The 21,564-nt window shown below is 52.3% G+C and overlaps 3 protein-coding genes across 7 annotated transcripts; 1 reads left to right on the top strand and 2 right to left on the bottom strand.

Moving 5' to 3' along the window:
* Positions 1-308: 308 nt before the first annotated feature.
* Positions 309-14,012, top strand: TMEM116 (transmembrane protein 116). Of its 5 annotated transcripts, none has more exons than XM_054843932.1 (11): positions 309-439; positions 1,169-1,215; positions 1,359-1,422; positions 5,221-5,352; positions 9,306-9,410; positions 10,923-10,972; positions 11,408-11,491; positions 11,573-11,711; positions 12,204-12,348; positions 12,461-12,534; positions 13,065-14,012. In XM_054843932.1, exons 2-11 carry the CDS (start codon positions 1,202-1,204, stop codon positions 13,263-13,265), a joined length of 1,008 nt encoding a protein of 335 aa, XP_054699907.1. In that variant the 5' UTR covers positions 309-439; positions 1,169-1,201; the 3' UTR covers positions 13,266-14,012. The 5 variants fall into 5 exon arrangements, with proteins under 5 accessions (XP_054699907.1, XP_054699908.1, XP_054699909.1 ...); XM_054843933.1 differs by having other exon boundaries at positions 416-455; XM_054843934.1 differs by lacking the exon at positions 309-439 and adding an exon at positions 456-533.
* A 116-nt stretch (positions 14,013-14,128) lies between these two features.
* On the bottom strand, positions 14,129-17,020 carry LOC129213594 (disintegrin and metalloproteinase domain-containing protein 20-like). Its single transcript, XM_054843928.1, has one exon. The coding sequence runs from the start codon at positions 16,970-16,972 to the stop codon at positions 14,267-14,269; it is 2,706 nt and encodes a 901-aa protein (XP_054699903.1). The 5' UTR covers positions 16,973-17,020; the 3' UTR covers positions 14,129-14,266.
* Positions 17,021-18,504: 1,484 nt separating this feature from the next.
* LOC129213595 (disintegrin and metalloproteinase domain-containing protein 9-like) lies at positions 18,505-20,804 on the bottom strand. Its single transcript, XM_054843929.1, has one exon. The coding sequence runs from the start codon at positions 20,792-20,794 to the stop codon at positions 18,509-18,511; it is 2,286 nt and encodes a 761-aa protein (XP_054699904.1). The 5' UTR covers positions 20,795-20,804; the 3' UTR covers positions 18,505-18,508.
* Positions 20,805-21,564: the final 760 nt, after the last annotated feature.

Below are 21,564 nucleotides of genomic sequence, written 5' to 3'. Positions count from 1 at the left end.
AGTTCCAATTAATCACTGCTTCTTAAACTGCTTTCTAGAGAAACTGCTGCTGATTTTGTGGTTAGAGGGGAAGGCAAAGGCTGATCAGGCAGATGATGCCACCTAGATGCGAAAGGAATGTCCCGGAGATGAAGGTTTACACGAAGCGATGGGAGGGTGCCCCTCGGGCCCGGCACCCTCTCTTCCAGAGGGGGGGGAGGAGGAGGAGGAGGAAGGACCCCCGGGCAGGGCGGGTCGAGGGGATGGTCCTTACGAGGCGCTTCCCGCCCGGTTCCTGAGGAGATGGCCGCTGTCCCGAGGAGCCCCGCGCGCCCCCTCACAGACAGCACCGCCCACCGCCCGCGCGCTCCTTAAAGTAGCTCCCCGCCCCCGGCCGCTCGTGACGCCATCGAGGGGCGGTGCCTTGGAGGAGCGATGGGGAGTCCGGTGCCAACTTACTGTGTGTGGGAAGCTAAGCAGGGTCGTGCCGGGTCGACTCCTGGAGGGGTGGCTGTGGGTGCAGTACGCCTGGGGTGTTTTGTGCGGGGTCCCCGGTGAGCCCTCCCGCCTGGGCTGGGTCGGGTTCCGCATCCCGGTGGGGATGCGCGGGTACCCGGTTCCCGAGACGCCAGCCTCGCTCTTTCCCCGGGTCTCCAAGCCCCACTCCCCGCCTCAACCCCTCTGTACGACCGGGCGCTGCCCGCAGCCGGTCCCGACGGCGGGGGCCGGTCCCGGGGCGCGGGGCGGGCCGGGCGCGGGGTGGCCCCGGGGCGGAGCGCAGGCGGTGCCCGCAGCCCCGGGAGCGCTGCGGTGGCGGCGGCGCGTACCCATGGCCCTCCCGGCGGAGGCGGCCCGGCTGGACGCGGGCTGGCAGGAGGTGAGCGAGCCCCGCCGGTACCGGCACCCCCCGGGCACACCGGCTGTCCCCTCACCCGGGGCCCTGCCCGTTCGCCCCCATCCCCTCCCCGCCTGCCCCGGCCGGCCCTTCCCCAGCCCTGCGGCGGCAGCAGCAGCCCTGCCCGCTCCTCTCCGGGGGCTGCGGGCTGAGACCTGCCCCCGGCACCCCCCCTCCCCGGGCCGCGGCTCTCCGGTCTGTGCCTGCCCGCGGGGCGGCTGGCGCGTCCGTGGGGCGCTCCCCGCCGTGCGTGGGGCCGTGCCGTGCTCAGCTCCCCCCCGTCCTTCCCCCCAGGTCTACTCGGCTCTCCAGTGGATACAGTTCACCATGGCCATGCTCAGGTACGACGCGCTGCTAAACCCGCGTCCCCGGGATGCCGGGCTGGAGTTACTATTGCAACGACGATTTTCTCCAGAAAAAGAGAAATCGCTTATCCCAGAGAGGCAGATGTGCTCCTGTTCCAACCCGTGCTTTGTTTTCTCAGCGTTATAGGTTCCAGTTCGATTATTGCTTACGCCGTCTTTCAAAATGCAGTGCGGTCCCCCGAGGTAAGGACTGCGCCTCCTTTCCCCCCCCTAAATCGAGGTGTTGGTACCTTGCAGATGGGTTGCAAAGACCCGGGTGGGTCAGGCGCTCTGCTAGGAGCAACAGCAGATCTCGGGTTTATGCGGTTAAACCTTGTTTAACAGCTGGGAGGGAAAGGCTTGCCAAGAGTTTGGCCTTTTGCCTGTGATACGAGTTGAAGGGAGTAACCTTGAGCTGTCCCCACGCAGGGAGAAGCAGGTTCCTTAGCCCCCCGCTTTCTGCCGCTCTGGGAACATCCTCCGGTTGTTCAGACACAGCCTGGGAACAGGGATTTGTTAGCGTGTTCTCCTCTGTGGGGCAAAATGCCCGGAGGGCTGAGGAGCTGTGTACAAAGCTGCTGAAGTGCAAATTGGAGATGCCCCTGTAGGAAATGGATTTACAGGTGTCTGTCTTCAGGCATTTCTGAGGAGTGTTTCCAGGCGTTTCCAGGCAGGTGCGCTACTAAAACTGATACAATTCAAAGATGCTGCAAAGTTCAGACAAAAAGAGACCAGGCTGAAAAGGAGTTTGTTGTGCTGGGCTCTGCAGTGAGGCTTTGGAAGACTCACCCCGGTCACGCACAGGAGCCACGAACATCTCCAATGCTGGAGCAGCGGGGCTCGGGTGCAGGCTTCGCTCGGGGGGGGGGGGGACACTGTCCGCACGTGCACTGCAGATCTGACATGGACGCAGTGCCGGGCGCATCCCGAGTGCATCACACGTACAGGTCATGTGCAGGGAACCCCGCGTGTCTGGGATGTATGGGGAGCCAGGCTTTTGCTGTGCACACGCGGTCCCTCTGTCCAGGCTTTACCCGAGGCAGCTCACAGAGCCCATCTGTGTGAAGCTGGGCTTCGTTGTCCAGGGTTTGCAGATGTGTGGCAGCCCGGTCTGTGGACCACATAGATAACAGGTTACTGCTGGGAGCCGTAGGGCAGTGTTGCTGGCAGCTATGTTGTAACAACACTGTATTTGTACCTCCCTTGTCTTCAGTGTTCTTTGTGCATGGTGGGTTTGATCTGCAGCCCAGAGAACAGGACTTCCAGGGAATGCAGTGAGCTATCCCCAGAGAAGGCAGGCATACAGTCAAGCTAACAACTGGCACGTCGTTGGATAAAGCAAGGTGGAGAGGAGAACATGAGAGCAGGTTCACAGGGCAAATTTGCACTGCTTACAGCACGCGGGGCAGTCTTGCTCCCAGGCAGCCAGCCTCCTGGAAATGCTCTGCCCAGCACATCGAGAATGAGCTGTGGAGATCTTCGTGCATTCCCGAGGAGGAAGGAAGGCTAGGACCTCACCTTAGCGCAGGGATGGAAAACCTGCCTGAGGTTGTGCTGCACAAGGCGCACATCAAAGGTCCCCTCTGTCACATCTGCTGCATCTGGAGACCTCCAGACATGGTTCTCCACTCTGGTATGATACGGAGCTGGGTTTGGCAGGTGTCCTGCTGTGACTCAGCAGCCTCAGCCCGTTTACTTCCACGGCTAGAAGTCTGCATTACTCAGGAGCCCTTGTGCCATTAGTCATATGATGTGGCTGTGGCTTGAGAGCTGCGCTCTAGCTGCTTGGGAGCCACACGTGGCTCCAGGTCACAGATGGACCGTTCCTGCTCGAGGGAGTCCAGATGTTTCTGCTCAGATTATTACTACAAATCCGGATAGGAGGGATGGATACCAACTGGAGTGACTTGTCTGCATCAGGCTTCCAGGCTCTTTTTCTGCTGCCAAAGGAGATCCGTTGTTGGTGTTTCAAAAGCGGCAAAATCTTCAGTAACTTCCCCATCGCCTTGTCCCCATGTTTCTGGTCTTAAGGGGAAATTTGTAAACAAAGGGGCTGGAAGAGATCCATATCAAAGCTTGCCACAAACAGCTTATTCCCTGAGTCATGAGGCTCCAGAGTAAAATGTTTAAAAATAAACAGCTCTGGAGGCTGGGAGGAGAATGATGTTATAAACACTTCCCCTCCTGCCCCCAGCCTAGGAAATCAAATATTGCATTCTTGAAGCTTGCTTTCTGTCTCTACGGGGTCAATAAAACTCTTCAGCCAGAGCTAAATCATTCAGATGATGGAAAGCAAGGAAGAAAGAATTTCCTCTGTCATGTCAACAGGTTCTGTGCAGGCAGATGTCCCTGGGCAATGGCTGGACAGAGCTAAATCAACATGGATGCTCCAGCCCAGCAGCTCATCTGAATCATTACGTCTTTACATTCCCTTCCTCTATTTTATAAATACCATTTTTTTTTTTCTTTTCCCTTCTGCAAGTAAGAGCCATGCTGCGTTTTACTTACCACTATGTCACCTACTTCTTTCTTTAGGTCTGTGCCAAAATAGCTCCTCAACCAAACAGCGGTGCCTTGCTCCGAGGACACTTCTTGCTAGAGAAAGGGGTCACCTGCTCGATTGCAAAAGTTGCTGCTTTGATTATTTCAGAGCTGCTTGGTTTTAACCTCCCGTGCTTGCAAACTGGACGGTGTCCCCAGCCTGTCGTGCCTATGACTGCCTGCCAGGGCTTCAGTTCTGCACCAACAAGGAAAAGCCTGGTTAAAAAAGACATTCGTAAATGCAATGACGTACAAATTAGCTCTGGATATGTAGTTAGCAACAGCAGTTTGATTTACTGTGTTGCTGGGTTGGAGGGTGCAAATACGGAGCTGGAGAGACAAGGATGTTTAGGAGCGACATCCTGCAGAAGGCAGAGGACCGGCCGTGCTGGTGCATGGCGGTGGGGAGCCCGGGAAGACACCAGGCAGATGTCCCTAAACCGATGTCATAAGGACAGATCTGGTTTGATCGGATCTAATTTACTGCTTATTGGTCTTACTAAGCTCTTTCTCGTTGCTCACGGGAACTAGACAAGTATAACACAACGCGATGGGTGGCAAACATTTACTTAAAGGACAATATTGAGGCAAATCTCACCAAAACCTCAGTTCCATTGAAAAAAAATCTTCTTAAAATCAAGGCCTTCTGAAATGTTTCCGTGCAGTGTTTAGCATTATAATTTCCTGCAGGGGGAAAAAAAAAAATACCATCATTTTCTCTCCAGGATGCTGAAAATTAGGTACCGAAGACTACAATTAAGAATCTAGATAATTAGGCTGCTTTTCCAGAGTGTCTGCTCTCCCACTAAAAATGAAAATGTTGGCCAGAATTTTGCACAAATGTTTTCCGACAGTGTTTACAGTCCTTTTGGCCAGTGCCTGCAAACTGGAAATGGGCTGGAAACTGCCATTAGAGGAGACGCGACTCTGTTCCAGCAAGATGCAGTGTGCAGCAGAAAGACAAGTGGCTCGCGGAGTGAAAATTAATCTGGCATGTAAAACAGATTCAGCCTTAGTCACCACCTGAAATGCCATGAAACACATAGGAAAAATGTCCGTTTCAAGTTATTTCAGACCTGAAGAAGGGTTAGTGTTTACCAAAAGTTTGATTTCTCTATCAGTTGATTTAAGAAATAACATTGCTTCTCCCTGCCATCCTGTCCCATTCTGCAGACTTGTAACATTCTGGACCTTTGAGATGTTTTCTGTAAGAGTTGATGCTGCTCTTGGATCCTGGGGCATCATTAGTGGCAGAAAGGGTGATTAGAGCAGGGCACCTGCATTGAAACAGCTCCTGAGAGCAAGGATCAGCGTGGGTTTTGTGTGCAAGGACAGCTGCCCTACCAGCAGAGCTGGGGGACGGAAGCCTATTTAGATGATGCGATAAAACTGCTGCTGTAGGTGGTCACGGGAGTGTTGACACCATCGCTCGGACCTGCTGACCAATTTCACTCTTCCCAGGTTCGTCCACTTTTCTACCTGAGCCTCTCCGACCTTTTTCTGGGCATGTGCTGGCTCGCCGGGGCGCTTCTCTATAGCACACCAACCTCCAAGCAGGATCTCATCTGCTATAACCTGCAAGCGACAGGACAAGTGAGTAGCCTCGGCATCACCGTTCGGGCTGTTACTTTGCGCCCGTTGCTTTAATTAGCCTCGCTGATGATCAGAGCGTGGCTGTGGGGGACTATTTCTCGACAGGCTTTGGCAGAGACTCCCTGCGTGAACTTGACTTAGCAGATCTCTTCGCCTTGTGTGTAAAACGGAGATAACGATGCTTGGGTTTAGGTACATCTGGTTTGTGAGAAGCAATGAGGAAGGCAAAGAGAGCATGGGATTTTGTGGTTGCCACATTTGGGTTGCTTGTGTAAAGTGAGTAGATGGATCTTAATCTATTTCCTGTTGGACCCGTGCCGACGATGATCTCTGTGCCTCTCGCACGGCAGCTTTTCTATTCCTCTTCGTGTTTCCTCCATCCTGGGCAGGAACAGACACATTCTGCGATTTGCTTCAGCTCGGACTTACAACATTACTCATATAAACAGCCCTGCTTTTGCTGACCTGGCCCTACGCTCTCCCAAACAATCCCAAGGATGCTCAGGGGCTGCTCTGCCGGCGCAAGCTCAGCCCCGCGCCCCAGCGATTCGGCTGCTTTCCAGCTGATTTCGTGTGCTGGAGACTAATTGGAGTGGAGAGAGTGAAATACCATTTTTCTGACAGTTTGCTTTTGTCTCACCGAGTTCCCATTTCAGCATTAGGCTTTGCAAATCACTGCTCTCAAAAAAACCTGCAGGATACGGCCAAGCTTGGGCCAGAGCGGTGGTTCACAGGCGGTGATTTCTGGGCTTAACAGTGTCCTTTTAAAGGACCCACAGAAACGTGGCTGGGAAGAGCAAGCGGCTGTCGGGAGCGTTGATGTGGTCTGGAGCAGCTCCCTGGGAACGTGATGGTACCCACGGATGGGAACAGAAACGTCCTGGCTGAAGCTGGAGAGGCTCTCCATCTACCTCGCAGAGGGCAGGGGAGTAGCTGCAGTATGGAAGTGTTCGCGCTGTTGGGTGTCTGGGGATGGGTGCCTGCAGCCCAGGGTTGTTTCAACAGCTGTTCTTGCGGGTAAAACCGTAATACTCATGATGGCGAGAGCAGCTGTTCCACTCCTGGCTTATCTCTGATTTCTCTAGCTCCCCCGTGCCGCTGCGGAAGCAGCGCAGTATGTTCACGTCGAGAGAGGAGGCAGTGGGGTGTTTGTAACTTGGCCACTTGGGAGTGATGCAGAATGAGATCAAAGATGGTTTTTCAGATGATGGTACAGGGAAAAAATGAGAAGAGCTTGGGAGAGGCTTTTCAGAGCTGGAAGGTGGAAGGAGCGCGTGGGGCTGAGGGTGTTTCTGAGCTGTTTCCCTTACAGCTTTGCCTGGGGGACAGTTCTTAATGCTGGTGTGATCTTTTTATGGCCTGGAGAAGACAGGTTGCATTGCTAGAGGAGAAGTAGGTTGGATATAGACAATACGCCATTATTTCTCAGCGGAGCCACTGAGGGCATGCTATGCTCCCATGCATTTCTGGCTCTTTTCTGCCCTTGCTTTTCCAGCCTGTGGCCGTGCTTCTCAGGGACACCGGCAAGGGGTGAGGAGCTTTACTTTCACACTGGGAAAGACAGCACGGGTAGGCAGAGCTGGCCTTGGGCGAGTCCTTGCAGGAGTTGCCTTTGCCTCAGCCCCATGGGGGCAGGCAGGGTGCTGTGGTGGGGCATGCAGGGTGCCTTGGCCACAGAATCGCTGGGCTCCTCTCCTGTGGGCCACCAGCAGATCACCCCCGGCGGGAGGACTGCCAGGGTGGCAGAGCCGGCTTGCGTCTGGCAAGAGCTGTCGCTGCTGTTTGCTCTGGAAGAAATTAAAACAAACGGAGCACTTGCCATAGCAACCGTGCCCGCATGGTGCACGTGACGCAGTGCAGGACACCTCCCTGCTAAACACCCCAGCAGTGCCCTTGGTGGTGGGAACACCTCGTGCGTAAGTAGGAGCCAGTAACAGGTTTAACCAGCAGCTTCTGCAGAGCATAAGTGATCTGTAACCGAATGAAATGAGTACGCGTCTCTTGGCCCTGTTCTGCCCGTACCGAGCAGCAAAGTCTTGCAAGGGGTGCGTTCCTGGGTGTCTCGTAAACACCCGCGCCTTCTTTGCACACAAACACCAAAAAGATGTACAGTGCATTGAACGACAAGGGTGGGGACAGGCTCAAGACTGCTCAGCACTGGTGTTGGCAGATGGCAGCCCTTGGAGAGACTCACGCTACAGTCCATGTGATGTGGTTCTCTCAAGGGATTGCCTTGGGAGCAGTACGATATTTTGGCTTATTCAGACTGTTTACCATTGCTTTATCACCAAGGGCTGCCGTTATGGCAGATGGAACTCCCCTAACATCCATACCGTGTCGTAAAGGAGGAGATTGCTTTGTTTCACTTTGTTTCTTGGACTTTCTGTTTTAGCCCCAGACTCTTGGTTGATGTTAAATGTAAATACTGCTCCATTTTGCTGTCCCTTGACTTTGTTCTCTCCTCCTCCCTGCCTTGCCTTTGCATTACAATAATAAAGTCCAGAACAGAGATGGTGGTTATAATTGCACAATTCCCCCACATTCTTCCAGTTCATTTCCAGTGGCCTAATAATGTCCTGGCAGGCTCCGCTCACGCTGGGGAGCACAATGGGGAGCCACAGAAGTGTTATAATGAGGGACTCTCACGTCCCCCAGCCCCTGCTGTATCTCCTCGTGGTGAGTGCTGCAGGGCTGTCCACAGCCCCAAAGCTGGGGCTCAGGAGAGCAGAAATCCCTTCGCTTTCTGCCAGCAACTTCACAAGTGGCTTTTGGGTTCCCTCTTCCAGAAAAGAAGGCAGTGCTGACATTTTATGAGTGTCTCCGAGGCATTTTGACGTGCGAGAAAATGACCTTTGTGGACTGTTTTGGTGACCTTCCCTGGAAGGAACTGAAGGGCAACAAACCCTCATTAAATCTTGTCTAATGAGCTGGAAAGTCACTCTAATGTTCCTGCTGCACTGTAGCAGCCCCTTGGACTCAGCCTCTTGAGTCAGCCAAGAGCATTTGCAACCTTGGAGAAGATGCCCGAGTTTGACTACTTTCCCAGACATAGATGACACTGGGGCAGCAAACCTGTGCTCCTTGCCCCTTTGGCAAAGGATAGCAAATCCATAGAAAAAAATCACTTGTCCAGCCCTTCCTCTTTGCCTTTGCCACCGAAGCACGTGTTTCCTGCAATAAACACAGCACACGCGTATATGTAGTGTGATTAGGCGGCGCTGTGTATACTTGACTGCCTGGAGCAACCATGGATTCAGGAACACAGGCAAGAAAGATTTGAGGTTTTTTACAGGAAATTTTAGATATTTGATCTCATCTCAAGGTGGAATCAAGGGCTGTGAAACTCTATGTGGGAAACAGTGTTCTGTATCTTTTCTTTCCTCCTTTTTTTTTTTTTTTTTACCATGGAGAGAAAAGGGCTCAGGCTTAGCGCAGATATCCTCCGCCTCGCTTTCCTCTTTAAATATACTATTGTTTTCCGTTTCCGCGAATTCACTGTGTAATGAGCTCATTATGTGCGAAGCAAATTTTAAGTGCCGTATCTGTGTTGTGTTTCCTAATGGAGGTAGGATAGAGAGGGTCCAACTACTTTTGAACGCTTTACTGCCAGGATTTGGGCTAAAAAATGAGCCAAGTCACAAAGATTTGTATTTTTAAGTCAGTGCTGCTGTCATTAGTTCTCCTGTCCCTGGTTTGAGGCCACAGTGAAGCTGCCTTTGTGCAGTCTAAGGTGGGAGCCCCTCCTCTCCCTGGTTCTTCCCAGTTGGGTGTCCCACTGCACCCCAGTAGACATGAGCGCAGGGGCTGTGCAGGGACCCTCACCTTTGGCGGGCCACTACGCCGTTTAGCATCCCGCCTCTGGCCCATGGGCTTCGGGTTCACCAGCGATGAACTAAAAGTGCTACAGGAACTATTGTTACAGGACTGAAATACTGTCTGTTTGTATTTCTCAGATATTCTACGTGGCCTCTTTTCTATACACTGTCAACTACACCTGGCATCTGTACATGGACCTAAAGATGAAATACAATCAGAACCTTTTCAGGATGCCCCCCCAGGTAAGTAGGACTGACGTGCAATGACTGTTGGGCACCAAGGTCTCACTGTGGGGTTGTGGTGGGGTTTCGGAGGTGCCTACATAACCGTGTATCTCACCACAAGGACTTTGAAGGCCCTTCTGCCCCAGGGCCATATGAACTGATGTATCTTGCCCACTGAGGTCAGCAGAGTTACTGCGGGGTCTGCTGTAGCATCTCGGTGGAAGATGAGGCTCGCAAGACTAAAGCAGACAAAGGCCAATGGCAGTGTACATCTCCGAGCAGAGAAAGCTCAGAGTGGCTATTGGTGAAGTTCTGCAGTTAGAATTAGCACCGGCTGAGTGGTTTGTTGCTGTCACTGCCTTCTGCCAGTGCACGGCAGAGGGGACAGGAAAGCCGGGGGTGCCAGGACAGCCTGGAACTGAGAACTGACAACTTCTGTCCTCCCCAGGTGTCATACAGCCTTCAAGAATGTCAGTCAGGTATTGTAAGAGTTTGAGATAAGGAGGTATGATGGAAGTGAGCTAGTGATAAAAGGACCAGTTGGCTCTGTGCACAGTGGCCAGTCCTCACTTCATCATCGCTGGCCTTTACAAAAGCCCTTTGGGAAGCCGGTGTAATCGCTGGGAACCGAGGAACAAGGACATAGTACTCAAAAAAAAAAAAAAAAAAAACCAAAACCTCTCTGCGTTGCAGGCTAAACAAACACTTCACGTACCGCGTGACCAAAATCTCTCCTTGCGGTTGTTTCATTCCTCACACCTGGCTAAACAGTGAGGCACTGTCATCACTGCAGCCGGTGTGTGGCTCCCGATGTATTGCTGCAAGACAACAGATTCCTTACGCAGCTCTTTCCATCGCACCCATCGGCCCCATTTCCTTTCTGTTCCCCAGAGATTTGCCGTGCACAGCAAACTTTGTATCCCAGATATTCCATGCGGTGGTTCGGGCAGATCAGTCTATATTTCAGTTGTTCTTGTCCGTAGGGTTTGGATCCACTTGTAGGGCTGGTTTCCTTCTTGCTGGAGCCCCGTTCATGTCACGGCACCTACCAGAAGTTCCCCACCACTACAGCTATGCCCACGTAGTATGATCATAGCTGATGTGGGGATGCCAGCTGCCAAAGTACAAGTCCTGGTGAGCGTAGAGCAGGACGCGCCTGCATTTCTTCATCAGAACATGAAGTTTCTGAGGAACAGGGCCAGGTTAAGTGAATGAGCAGTACGAAAAATGAGTAAGTTACGCCAGAGAGCTCATCAAGTGTCTGTCTCTTGTCCAGTTCCAAGTTCCCTTCTCAAATCCTGTAGGAGAACAAGCCAGTAAGCAGGTGGAAGCATCGGTTGTCTCTGTTGCAGATCAGCACAGACTGAACTGGGCCGTGTTGATTCAGTACAAAGTGGAAACAAACATTTGTTCTCGGTCTGGGGATTAATCAGCATCTGAAGAACCCTCAGCTGCTGAAGTGCTGGGAGCTGGTTCCTGTGAACGGCTGTACGGAAACGATCATTTAATTAAGCTCTTTGGACTTTGCAGGTTGTAGATTACGCGAGTTGCATTGGCCGAATAGCAACGATCTCGTCCAGGTAAGATTTAATTCTGGCAGAATTATGTGGTTTTGGTAAACTGCAGAGTGCTCGTCTCTGCTTCCTACTTATTCTGAAACAAGTTTTACTAAAACCTGTGTTTGCTAGGCAGCTCATCAGGAACAGCAGAGTGACCCAACAGACTCAGAGCAAGAGGCTCTGGATGCAAGGGCCTTTCTCCAACCAAGTTAATTATAACTCTATTAACTATGTGTAGCTTTTCAGAAAGCGCTCCCTTGGCCAATGTATTGCCCGCATGAATGAAAGTGCAGAAGTGAGTAAAGCTGGTAAAATACTCTTCCAGTGCAGTGTCGAGAAAAACAATTTTTAAGTCCTCTATAGTGACAGGAGAAAAACCAAGTAGCGTTTGGTTGGGGGGTGTGAGCAATGCAGTGCAATGACTAATAATTGTGCTGTTGTCCTTTCTCCTCTTAGCCTGATCCCTTTCCTTCTCATGGTGCCTGTGTTTTGCCTGGGCAACAGCAGTAATTGCTACCAGAACTTCAGCCAGAAGCACGGGTAAGCTTCGTGCAGCTCTGAAACAGCCCCGCTGCTGCTGAGTCACGGCGGGAGTTCAGGCTGTTCCCTTTCTCCCCACAGATGTCTCTTGATGCACACGGAAATAGCCGTGCCCACCAACGAGCCGCAAACCCTGAGCGGCTCTGTTTGCCGTGCGATGCATTTCTATGGCATCGGGGTCTTCCTCATTTCCTTTCTGATCAGCTTCGTAGCCATTCTGGTAAGAAACGTAGTCCTTGCAAACTAGCTGTTGCACCCAGATGATCAGCGTGAGAAGATTTTCCCCTTTTCATCTTTACATCTTTGCTTGGACGGTACCAGAGGCCAGGCAATGTCAGGGGAAGAACGGCGTGGTGCCCCTTCCCTTTTGGAAGGGGTGGTAGGGCAGAGAAAATATCATTGTGCCACTGTCTAAATCCATCTGGAGTCCTGCACTCTCTCAACCCATCCCGAAAAGGGTTTAGCAGGTAGAGAAGGCTCAGGGCATGGCAGCAGAGATCGCCTCCTGCATGGGTCAACAACAGCCCGAATCGTTTCAGAGTCTTCAGTTCAGAAAAGGTCACGTACAAAGCAACGGCTCTCCCCCGGGGAGCACACTGTTGCCTGAAAAGGTTTGAGAGATTGAAAGGGGATACTCTGTCCTAGATGAACAAGCCAGACCAGAGCACGTGCACAAAGTACAAACAACGATGTATGCTTGTTCTTTTTTTAGGTTATACTCAGTCAAGCCCGAGGTTTGTACAAAAGGTTTGTGAACTCCACGGGATTCCTGGGGGATCAGCAGTGGGCCATGATTAAGATGGTAGAACAACGAGTGGTTTTTTACCCCGTCGCATTCTTCTGCTGCTGGGCCCCAGGTTAGCAGAGAACTGGGTTATTCGCAATATTCCCCTAGGCCATAGTGCCTGGCAATGAAACGCAGAAGAGGTGGCGTTAAAGCGATACCCTCTTGTCCATCCCTTTTCACAGCTGTCCTCCTTGGAATACTGAAGCTGACAGTGTCAACAAACAGCAAAATCTACATGGCTCTTCTAATTCTACAGGTAAATGTCTTCCTCTGCAACCTCTGATGGTTTGCCTCCCCTGCTTGAACAGGAAAATGAGTGTTTGCTGCTTTTTAATCTCTGCTAGACAAAGCATGTTTGTAGCCACAAAGATCCTAAGTCTGACTGCTTTTGGTTGGCAAAGGTCTTTCTTAGTTGTTTTATGTTTTTCACAGGCTTGAAAAGGTCTCAGTAACCAAAATCACAGCACCATGGAAATTGTAGAAAATAGGACTAGAAGGGATCCCCAGAAATCAGTTAGTTTATTCCCTTTCCATGAAAGTCTGCAAATGCAATTCCTCCATGACACTTGTCCAGCTGCTTGACATGCCTGGAGGCAGCATTTAGCAAAGATTACGAAAATAACCGCGAGATCCCTACATCACGTGGCGATGCAGATAGATAAAATCATGCTGGGAGTGGGAGGCTTGGCGTAACACGCCAGGTTTGACAGCCTGGTAGGGAGCCGCGGAGTGCCGTGCGGTGCCGGCTGCCAGGCGAGCCCCGATCTCCCCTCTGGTCTCTCCCAGGCTCTGACAGCAGCTTCCCAGGGGCTTCTGAACTGCATCGTGTACGGCTGGACGCAGCACGTCTTCCTCTCCCTCAAACGCAACGCCTGCCGGGACGTTGACACTCAGACTCCTCTCTTGCGCTCGCAGAAGAAGTTCTACGCCAGCACGCTCCCCGCCAGCCCGCTGGACGCAGAGGGGTCCACGTCCACCCTGCTCTGATGAATCCCTGCATCCGAGGAGAACCAGCAGCATCCTAACGAGACCTCGTCGTGTTTTAGCAACGTCAGCCAGACCCGGTATCGGGCTGTCCGGGGCGAGCTGTCCTGCCAGCAGCAAAGTTAGCTGTAGTGCTGGAGGAGCCTGAGCAGAGCTATCGGAAACAGACACTTTCAGTGAAGATAGTTATTTATTTTACAGGTTTATATGGACTGTAAATGGATTCTTTAAACATGGTAAGTCTTTAGTACAGACTTTTTCCTTATGGAAATATCTCTAGAAATGCAGCAAATTCTGTGTAATAGCTCAGAGATCTGGTACAGCTCCTTTGAGGGTAGGTGGTCAAAGGATGTTTTACTTCTCCAAGTATTTGCCATTACAAGTTAACAGTAAAGCAAAGGTGAATATTTTTCAACCTCTGACTTTTAATTCACTATAAACATAAGAACATGTACCATACTAACAGCCAACTGCAAGGAATGAAAAATTACAAAGTAGTATTAAAAAAAAAAATCGATGCTCACATCCGTGCCCCGACTTTTTGCACGTTTCCCTTCTTTTCTTCATGCCAACTCCTGCTCAGCTACAGCATTCAGAAAAAATAAGCTGCTTCGACCCGGTGGAGCATTTCTCATGAACCAGGTGAGCAGGACTTGGCATGAATCTGTCTATATTCTTCCCAAGTGAATTATTTACTAAGGTCCCACCGTTCTATAGAAAATAAAACATTTTTAGCTGAATTGAAAACAACTAAGTTTTACACTCTTTATTTTCTAACAACTTTACTTTTTGGATCCAACCCAAATTTATTTACATAGTAGGTAATACAAGAAGAGGAAATACTCGAGTTTTGTGTAATTAACTTTCATAGAGTTTACACAGTTACGTTGTGTAAATCGCTTTGTGCAAAATCTCTTGCATCCAGCCTCAGGGGCGTTCTCACAGGGCCCACAGTCCTTTCCAAACCTCAGCTGGTGGGTTTCCCACTGCTTTTGTGGTTTTTTTTAAACATCATCTTCTTCTTCCATACTCTGCTCCTCATCTGCAGGAGTCTCGCTTCTCTCTCTGGCTAACCTTGTACTGAAAAACGCAGCTATTGCCTTTCTGTGTTTGGTTACAGCAGTGAGGAGAGCAATCAGAACAAGGGCAATGGGAACCGTGATCCCCATTACCATCCCAAACACTTTATTTTGGACAACCTCCGCCATGGACATCCTGAGCGGCGGTGGAGGGCCGCTGTCCACGCTCCCCCCCAGGCCATGGAAGCGGCAGTCAGGAGGGGCCCAGCCAGCTTCGCAGTGGCAGTGTTTGAGGTTATTGCAAATCCCTTTCCCCCCGCACAAAACCTTCCCATCGCACTTCATCCTGACCATGGCATCTGTGCACGTCTTGTTAATACAGATCTTTTTTGGCCCGCATCTGGTGCCATCGAGCCCTCCTCCAATATCAGGTGTATCAATGCTGGCGTGGTAGGCTGTGCCCCAGCACCAATCCTCGGGTCCTGGCATCTGAATGATGGTTTCAGAGCCCTCCAGAACGGGTATCCTCTTCACATTGACACACTGCAGCCTTCCACACAGAGTGTTTTGGGGTTCACATCTCACAAAAGCAACTCTGGTCCCATCGCCGCCACAGTTGCCAAATCGATCCCCTTTCACGTTCTGCTTTTTGAAACAACTTTCTGGAGCACCCCGAGCTTCCTTCCCAAAGACTTTTCTGCACAGGTTGTCGTAGGTCGCGCACTTCCCGTGGTAGCAGTAGCTGTTGTCGCTGCACGGCGTCCCATCGTGCACGTGCAAATCCTGCGGGCACCACTCGGAAGTCCCGTTGCAATATTCCGGCAAATCGCACTCGTCCGCCTCTGACCTGCACTTGTGTCCTGCGGCACGAAAGCGGCATTTCTGACAGCATTGCCCAACGGAGCAGACGGCCCCCGGCTTCAGCCTGCAGTTTTGGTGACAGCAGGGATTGCCTCGGCAGTCCTGCGGCCCCCCGCAGTCACACTGCTCTCCCTCATCGATCATCTTGTTGCCACAGTGTTTGAAACGGAAGAGTCTGTGGGGCTCTGGGATGTTGTACAAGCAGTCGCCATCCCCTCTGTTGATCAGGTCGATGTAGCTCTGCCTGCTGCAGTTGCTGAAAGCCTTGGCGCCGTCGAGCAAGTCTTCTGTCATGTAGCACTTGGTGGCTTCTCCGCACACACATTCCTTTTTATCGTGCTCCATCCCCAGGTTGTGACCCAGCTCATGAGTAAAAATAATTGAAAAGGTTATTAAATCTCTCCGTATATATGAGACGACACTCGATTGATAACCAGGGTGGCAGATGCTGCCTACATATGCCAGCCCAACAATTAGTCTGAAGTCCATGTAAGTAAATAAATGTGCAATGTCGTATTCCATCCTCTGAGAAAGATCTCTATTTCCCCAGTCGTTAAAATTTTTAAGAACAGCTTCTATATCCTGGCTGTACCTGATGAAGTTGCTGTGCGTCCAGATCTCCAGCCCGATCAGGCAGATGCGAATCTTCAGAGGATAGTAGTATGTTTCAGCTAAACTGATTGTATCTGTAACCAGAAGCATCACGGCGGTCTCATTGCTCCCTTGGAAAGAAAACAGATAGTGGTCCACCACGACAAATAGCTCCACGTACATGGTGTGCTTCAGTCTCTGAGACAAGTCATGCTTTCCTGAGGCTGTTGTAGCTCCCATCCCACCCAGTTGGTTTTGGATCATCTCATCCGTCAATCCACACAGCAAGGGCTTGTGCTGGGTCTTCTCTCGCCGATAGAGAAGGTGCTGGAAGGTGAGAGACCCCGGCACAGGTTCGATGCCATAGCTCAGATTCCCGATTTCCAGCTGCCCCCTCAGACCCGAGCAGATGCTCAGCATGACAAGGGAGCCGGGGCTGCCCTCCACGTAGCCCAGATAGTAGCACTCCTCGGGGACATGGGGCTGCTCCACCACCCTTGTGCCCCTGGGGCTATATGTGATCACCGGCAGGTTTTTCAACAGAAGTCCTCTCTTCTGTGTCAGGTGGATGACACGGTTCTTCCCTTCCACCGTGAGGGCATAGGACACTTCTCCCCCCACAGCTTTTCCCACCCTGGGGACCAGTTTCCTTGGCCGAACTAGCTCATGGACAGCATAGCCCGGCAGAGGACGATGGCTGCCCACCCTGGGGAGAAGAGTTGCCACCAACACTGCCCAGACCCCCAGCCTGAGGAGCAGGGCTTTCCCTCGACCGCCATGATGTGCCTGGCGCCATCTCATCGCCGACGCCTTCAAAATGGGGGTAAGATGTCTCGGGGAGGGTCCTGCCAACCCTTGCACAGACATCTTGGCCCTCTCTTCCTTGAGGCGCTCAGGCCGTGGCTGTGCTGGAGTTATCCCCTCAGGGCTGACACGGGACCCGACAAAGGTGCGTGCCGTCCTGCTGCCCCATGGGATGGCTGCCCCTTGAGAAGGTTCCGGAAGTGCCGTCGCCCCTCCCAGCCGCCATGCTGCCAGCCAGCTGTGACGCAAAGCCGGGGTGGAGCGAGGCTGTGGCACGGGGGCCATGGCTGCTCCTGTGAGGCAGCAGGGATGAAGGGCACCCATCCCCACTGTGCTTCCCTCACTGGGGCACCGTGGGGTGGCCACTGTGGCCAGGGAGCTGCGGTCGATCTTCAGAGCCACTCCTGGGCCGCCCAGAGCGATTTGGGAAGCCATGCGTCCTCTCCTCCTCCTCCTCCTCCCCAAGGTGGGGGTCCCTGCCCAAAGATTGCCTGTGGAGCTTGAATTCGAGAATTAACTGTAATAACACTCCTCACAGCAAATTAACTTTACAAATGTCGATGCCCCTTGACCATCGCCTCACCTCCTTTGGCAGTCTGTAAACCCATGGGCTCCAGACATTTTTCTTAATCACACGGCCCTATCAGTAAAAATTTTCTGAGCGTACACCCCCAATATATGTATCTTCGGTCATTTATGCATTATATGCCTGTACTACTGAAGTTTAGTATTTTCTTTGGAAACTGCTGCTGTAAACGCCACCCTCCAGGCATCCCTTGGTCGGCGGTTACCCCCGCACGCCTGGCCTGTGCCGGCTGGATGCCAGGCACCGCTTTTTATACGCAAACCCCCACATTTCGTAGCTGTATGTGAACACCGGCAGGCAGCAACGCCTGCAGCTCTGCATTTATCATTAGCCAGCTCTACCTGGAGGTGAACAATAGCTCATGCCAACGGGGTAAATTCCCTCTTCTAGCACGAAGCGTTCCTGCTCCCCAGCGTTCATCTGCTTCTTTGGGAAGTGCCGAAATGAATTTTTTTTTTTTTTTTTCACTGTCTCTGTTTTGCTTCAGTGCTGCTCCTGCGCCCGCTGCTCCCAGCTCGCACGGACGCCTCCGCAGCAGCCGGGCATTTTTTGTCAGCCCAGCCTGGCAGGGATCGGATGCTGCCGACAGTTTCTTTACCTGCTCAAAGCCTTCCTGCGAGCTCCTGTTCAAATGATCCCGCCAGCTTTGTACTTTTCACAGAGGCCACTGACGTGAGCACTGTGAATTCTTTTCCCCCTCTTCTTCTTTCCTTTCAGATACATTCCACATCTTTTTCTCCTGTAATCAAGCCTCAGAGCCCTTTCTTCCCTCCTCCTGTCTCCCGTTTAACACTGCCTGATGTTTTCAGCAGCTCGTGTTCGTTCCTGGGCTGCGGTGCCGCAGAGGAGGTGCTCAGGTATGCCCAGGGTGGGCTCGACAATGGACGCTCCGCCTGGGACCCCGGCTCCGGAGGAGGTGGCTATAGGGTGTGGAGACAGAGTCCTATGCAGCAACATGGAACCCTCTGAGCCGTAGTGGAGGGTCTGTGACCCAGAAGTTTCTTTGCTCAGAGGGAAGAGCGGGTCTCCTTTGGGGACTGCATGCTTAGGGGAGGGGGGGAACACCCCCATGCTCAGGGCTGCTGCCGTGCAAAAGGCTCTGCCTCAGCCTCCCCCGGGCTCCTCCTTGCTCAGCCTGTGTCTGTCGGTGTAAGCCAGCAGGCAGATTTTAAATTAACCGGAGTGCCCCTGTCATTTTTGTCAATGACTTTTTTTCTCCTACGGAGTGAGGTCAAGCGAAACAATTTCATTTTGCTATTCTACAGAATAAAAACTAGGTTCCCTAACTCTACGCTTACATCTAGAGCAATTTTAAAGGAGTCCACCGCAGCTGAAGTCTGAATCTGGTGACTGAGTCCAGCTTTCCACTGCTGCCACGTGAAGCCCTACACAGGGGAGTTTGGGCTCTCAGCTGGTTTTGAGCCATCTTCTTCCGCCTGGTCCTTCGCACCCCCCTCAGGAGCCCGTTCTCTAGCCCAAAAGCATCCGACGAGTCTGTTCAACACTTGGGTTACCCTGAGCTTTCTGACGTGCACAATGACAAGTGCTGCGAGCACCAGAACAGCAATAGTTATTACGGTAGTTCCGATGATGAACCTAAAAAGCCCCTCTTTAGTGACCGGTGCGGGCCCACTGTCAACGCTTCCTCCAAAGCCAATAAATTGGCAGTCGGGAGGTGCCCAGCCCTTGTCACAGTGGCAGTTTCCTCTAGTGTTGCAGACGCCTTTTCCTCTGCACGTTCTCTTGGCAGAACAGCTGGATGTCAAGTACTTCTCCTCAGGGACACACGTCTGATTAATGCAGATCTTCTTCTCACCACATTGCGTGCCATCCTTAATGACTCCAGCATCCAGAACGTCCACGCCCAAGTGGTAGTCTGTTCCCCAACACCAGGTATCGCCCACTGGGGTTTGGATGATGGTTGTGTGATCCTCCAGCCGAGGCAGGCGTCCAACGTTCGTACACTGCACCCTCCCGCACAGGACGTTTTCTAGCTTACACTTGTGAAAGTTGACATCTGCCCCATCTCCCCAGCAATTGCCAAACCGATCCCCTTTCACGTTCACCTCCTGGAAACACGGCAGTGGAGCAGACTTTGCTTCCTTGCCAAAGATGCTCATACACTGTAACGTGCGAGATCGGCATGTGCCTGAATAACAGTACCCATCCTCGGCGCACACAGTCCCATCTTGCTTGGCCACATCTTCTGGGCAATGCTCAGATGTCCCGTTGCAATACTCGGGCAAGTCACACGGACCAGCACTCTCCCTGCACACTTCTCCTTCTGGAAGAGGTTTGCAATTCTTACAGCAGCCTCCAGAAGTGCAAACGGCTCCTTCTTTTTTTGGACAGGTATTGTCACAACAAAGGTCCAATTTACACTGTGCTTCTGAGCCACAGTCGCACTCCTCCCCAACCTCCAGGACACCGTTCCCACAGCGCTGCACTGTAAATGTCATTACTGATTCTGGCGCGTTATTAAGGCAGAATCCTCGCCCTGATGCTATAAAATCAAAGTAGTGCTTTTTGCTGCAGTTGCTGAATTGATAGTTCACCGTGCCGTGTGCGCCCATGATGCATTTAGAGGCGTTGCCACACCTGCAGTATCTGCCATCGTGCTCCATGCCAAGGACATGCCCTAACGCATGAGCGACGTGGACAGCAGTGTCCATGTAAGGCCGTTTTGCAAACGACACAACAGCAGAGGCGCGTTTTCTATCACACGCACTGGCAAAGTTGGATTTGCTACCCACGTGCAATGCTCCCGCACCGTGATCGAAGTCCATTGAGGCAAAGAGACACCCCACGTCGTGCACGGTGTACGTAAGGCTTTGCTGCTTCCGCCAAAGATTAAAACGATGAAGGACCTTGGTTATATTTCTGGTAACACTGATAGGGTTCTTCTCCACCCAAACCTCCAGCACAGTTATCAAAACACGAAGGTGGAAAGAATAAAACAGCCCATCCACCAGATTAATTATTTCAATAACTTCCAGTGTCACATTAGTTATACTTCCACCAAAGGCGTCAAACCCTTCCTTGTCCACCACAACAAGGAGCTCCAAATACCGCGTGTGCCCCCGGGGCTGGAACTGCCCTGTTGCTGTCCCGGGACCTGGAAATCGTCCGCCTTCGCTGGGCATTTTGTACGTCACTGTTCCAGGAACCACCTCCTCCCTCTGCAACAGGAGATGCTCAGCCATGGTGGAAGCTGCCAGGGGCTCGATGCTGTAGCTCACGTTTCCAACCTGCAGCAGTCCTCTGAGCCCGGAGCAGGTACTCAGAGTCACCGCGGAGTCCAGGATGCCTTCAACGTAGCCGCGGTAATAGCAATCTGCTGGCACGGGGGGCTGTTCGGCCACGGTTTCCCCTCGGGAGTCGCGAGTGATTACAAGGAAGTTTCTTATGATGAAGTCTTTTTGCCTGAGGTGAATCGTGTAATTTACCCCCTGAATGCTGATGATATAGGACACTTTGTCCTGGCTGGCTTTCCCTGCCTTGGGGCCAAGTTTCCTTGGAATGACTATCTCGTAGGCTGTGTAGCCCCAAGAGGGCTGGGGGCTGCAGTCCGTGCAGGGCAACAGGAGCCCCAGGAGCAGGAAGGAGAGGCCCAGACCGAGGAGGAGAACCCCTCCTTGGGTGCACCCTAGCTGTGTCCGGCTTGGAGCCATGGTCACTGTCTCCTAGGCTGGAGGAAAGAGAGGAAAACATGGACAATGAGACATCAGAAAAGCTGCCTTTAACTCAGCAGCAAAGATCCCTTCTCACCATCAGGAAATCTTCCCTCAGGGTCTGTCCTCTTCCCCAGGTTCAAACCACCCATTCCTTTCATCCAACACGCCTTTCCTGGGCTCTTCCTCAGCTACCTGCTCACCAGGGAGGTGGGACACGCCGGGGGCCAGCCTGCCGAGAGCAAAGCAGCGCAGGGAAAGCCCTGGCACGGGGCGGGAAGCCAGGGCAGAGCTGCTCTCGGGGCTGGAAGGGGAGACCCCGAGGGGCGACCGTTTCTCCAGCCCCACTTCAAACACAAACATTCCATGGGGAGGATGGGAACCGTGCCCCGGCACAGCCCGGACACCGGCACAGGCTGGAGCAAGCCACGCACTAAATACACCCTATCTCATTGCCAAGAGCCTGCTGCACCCTGCTTGGGCTGGCCCCGTTTGCTGAGAGCGTGATGAGCCACTGCTGTTACAGCAATTTGTTTAAAAGGGGATTAAGCGTTGATAAGTGGAAAGCAATAGAAGATTACCGGGGAAACAATGATTGGGTTGCTAATGGGACCTTCGGCTGCAGCGTGAGAGCCTTCAATGTCTGTTGACAGATACCCTTGCAGGGCTCCTCACTCAGCTGAGCGTGTCACCGGGTGTTTTAACTATTTGTGGGGAGTTTTCTTGCTGAAAAGGCAGAGGCATTCTTTCAGCCACGCTTCCTTGCATGA

The sequence above is a fragment of the Grus americana genome, chromosome 16, assembly GCF_028858705.1.
Source record: "Grus americana isolate bGruAme1 chromosome 16, bGruAme1.mat, whole genome shotgun sequence".
Taxonomy (NCBI): domain Eukaryota; kingdom Metazoa; phylum Chordata; class Aves; order Gruiformes; family Gruidae; genus Grus; species Grus americana.
The sequence above is the reverse complement of the archived record's forward strand: the minus strand, read 5'-3'. Positions and strand labels throughout refer to the sequence as shown.

Excerpts from the sequence above, each read along its gene's own strand:
- TMEM116 (XM_054843930.1), top strand. The coding sequence starts at position 581 with ATGCGCGGGTACCCGGTTCCCGAGACGCCAGCCTCGCTCTTTCCCCGG. Across the intron at positions 1,423-5,220 it reads ATGCAGTGCGGTCCCCCGAG|GTTCGTCCACTTTTCTACCT; the intron begins GTAAGGACTGCG and ends CACTCTTCCCAG. Across the intron at positions 12,349-12,460 it reads CTTCTGCTGCTGGGCCCCAG|CTGTCCTCCTTGGAATACTG; the intron begins GTTAGCAGAGAA and ends CCCTTTTCACAG.
- LOC129213594 (XM_054843928.1), bottom strand. The coding sequence starts at position 16,972 with ATGGCTTCCCAAATCGCTCTGGGCGGCCCAGGAGTGGCTCTGAAGATC.
- LOC129213595 (XM_054843929.1), bottom strand. The coding sequence starts at position 20,794 with ATGGCTCCAAGCCGGACACAGCTAGGGTGCACCCAAGGAGGGGTTCTC.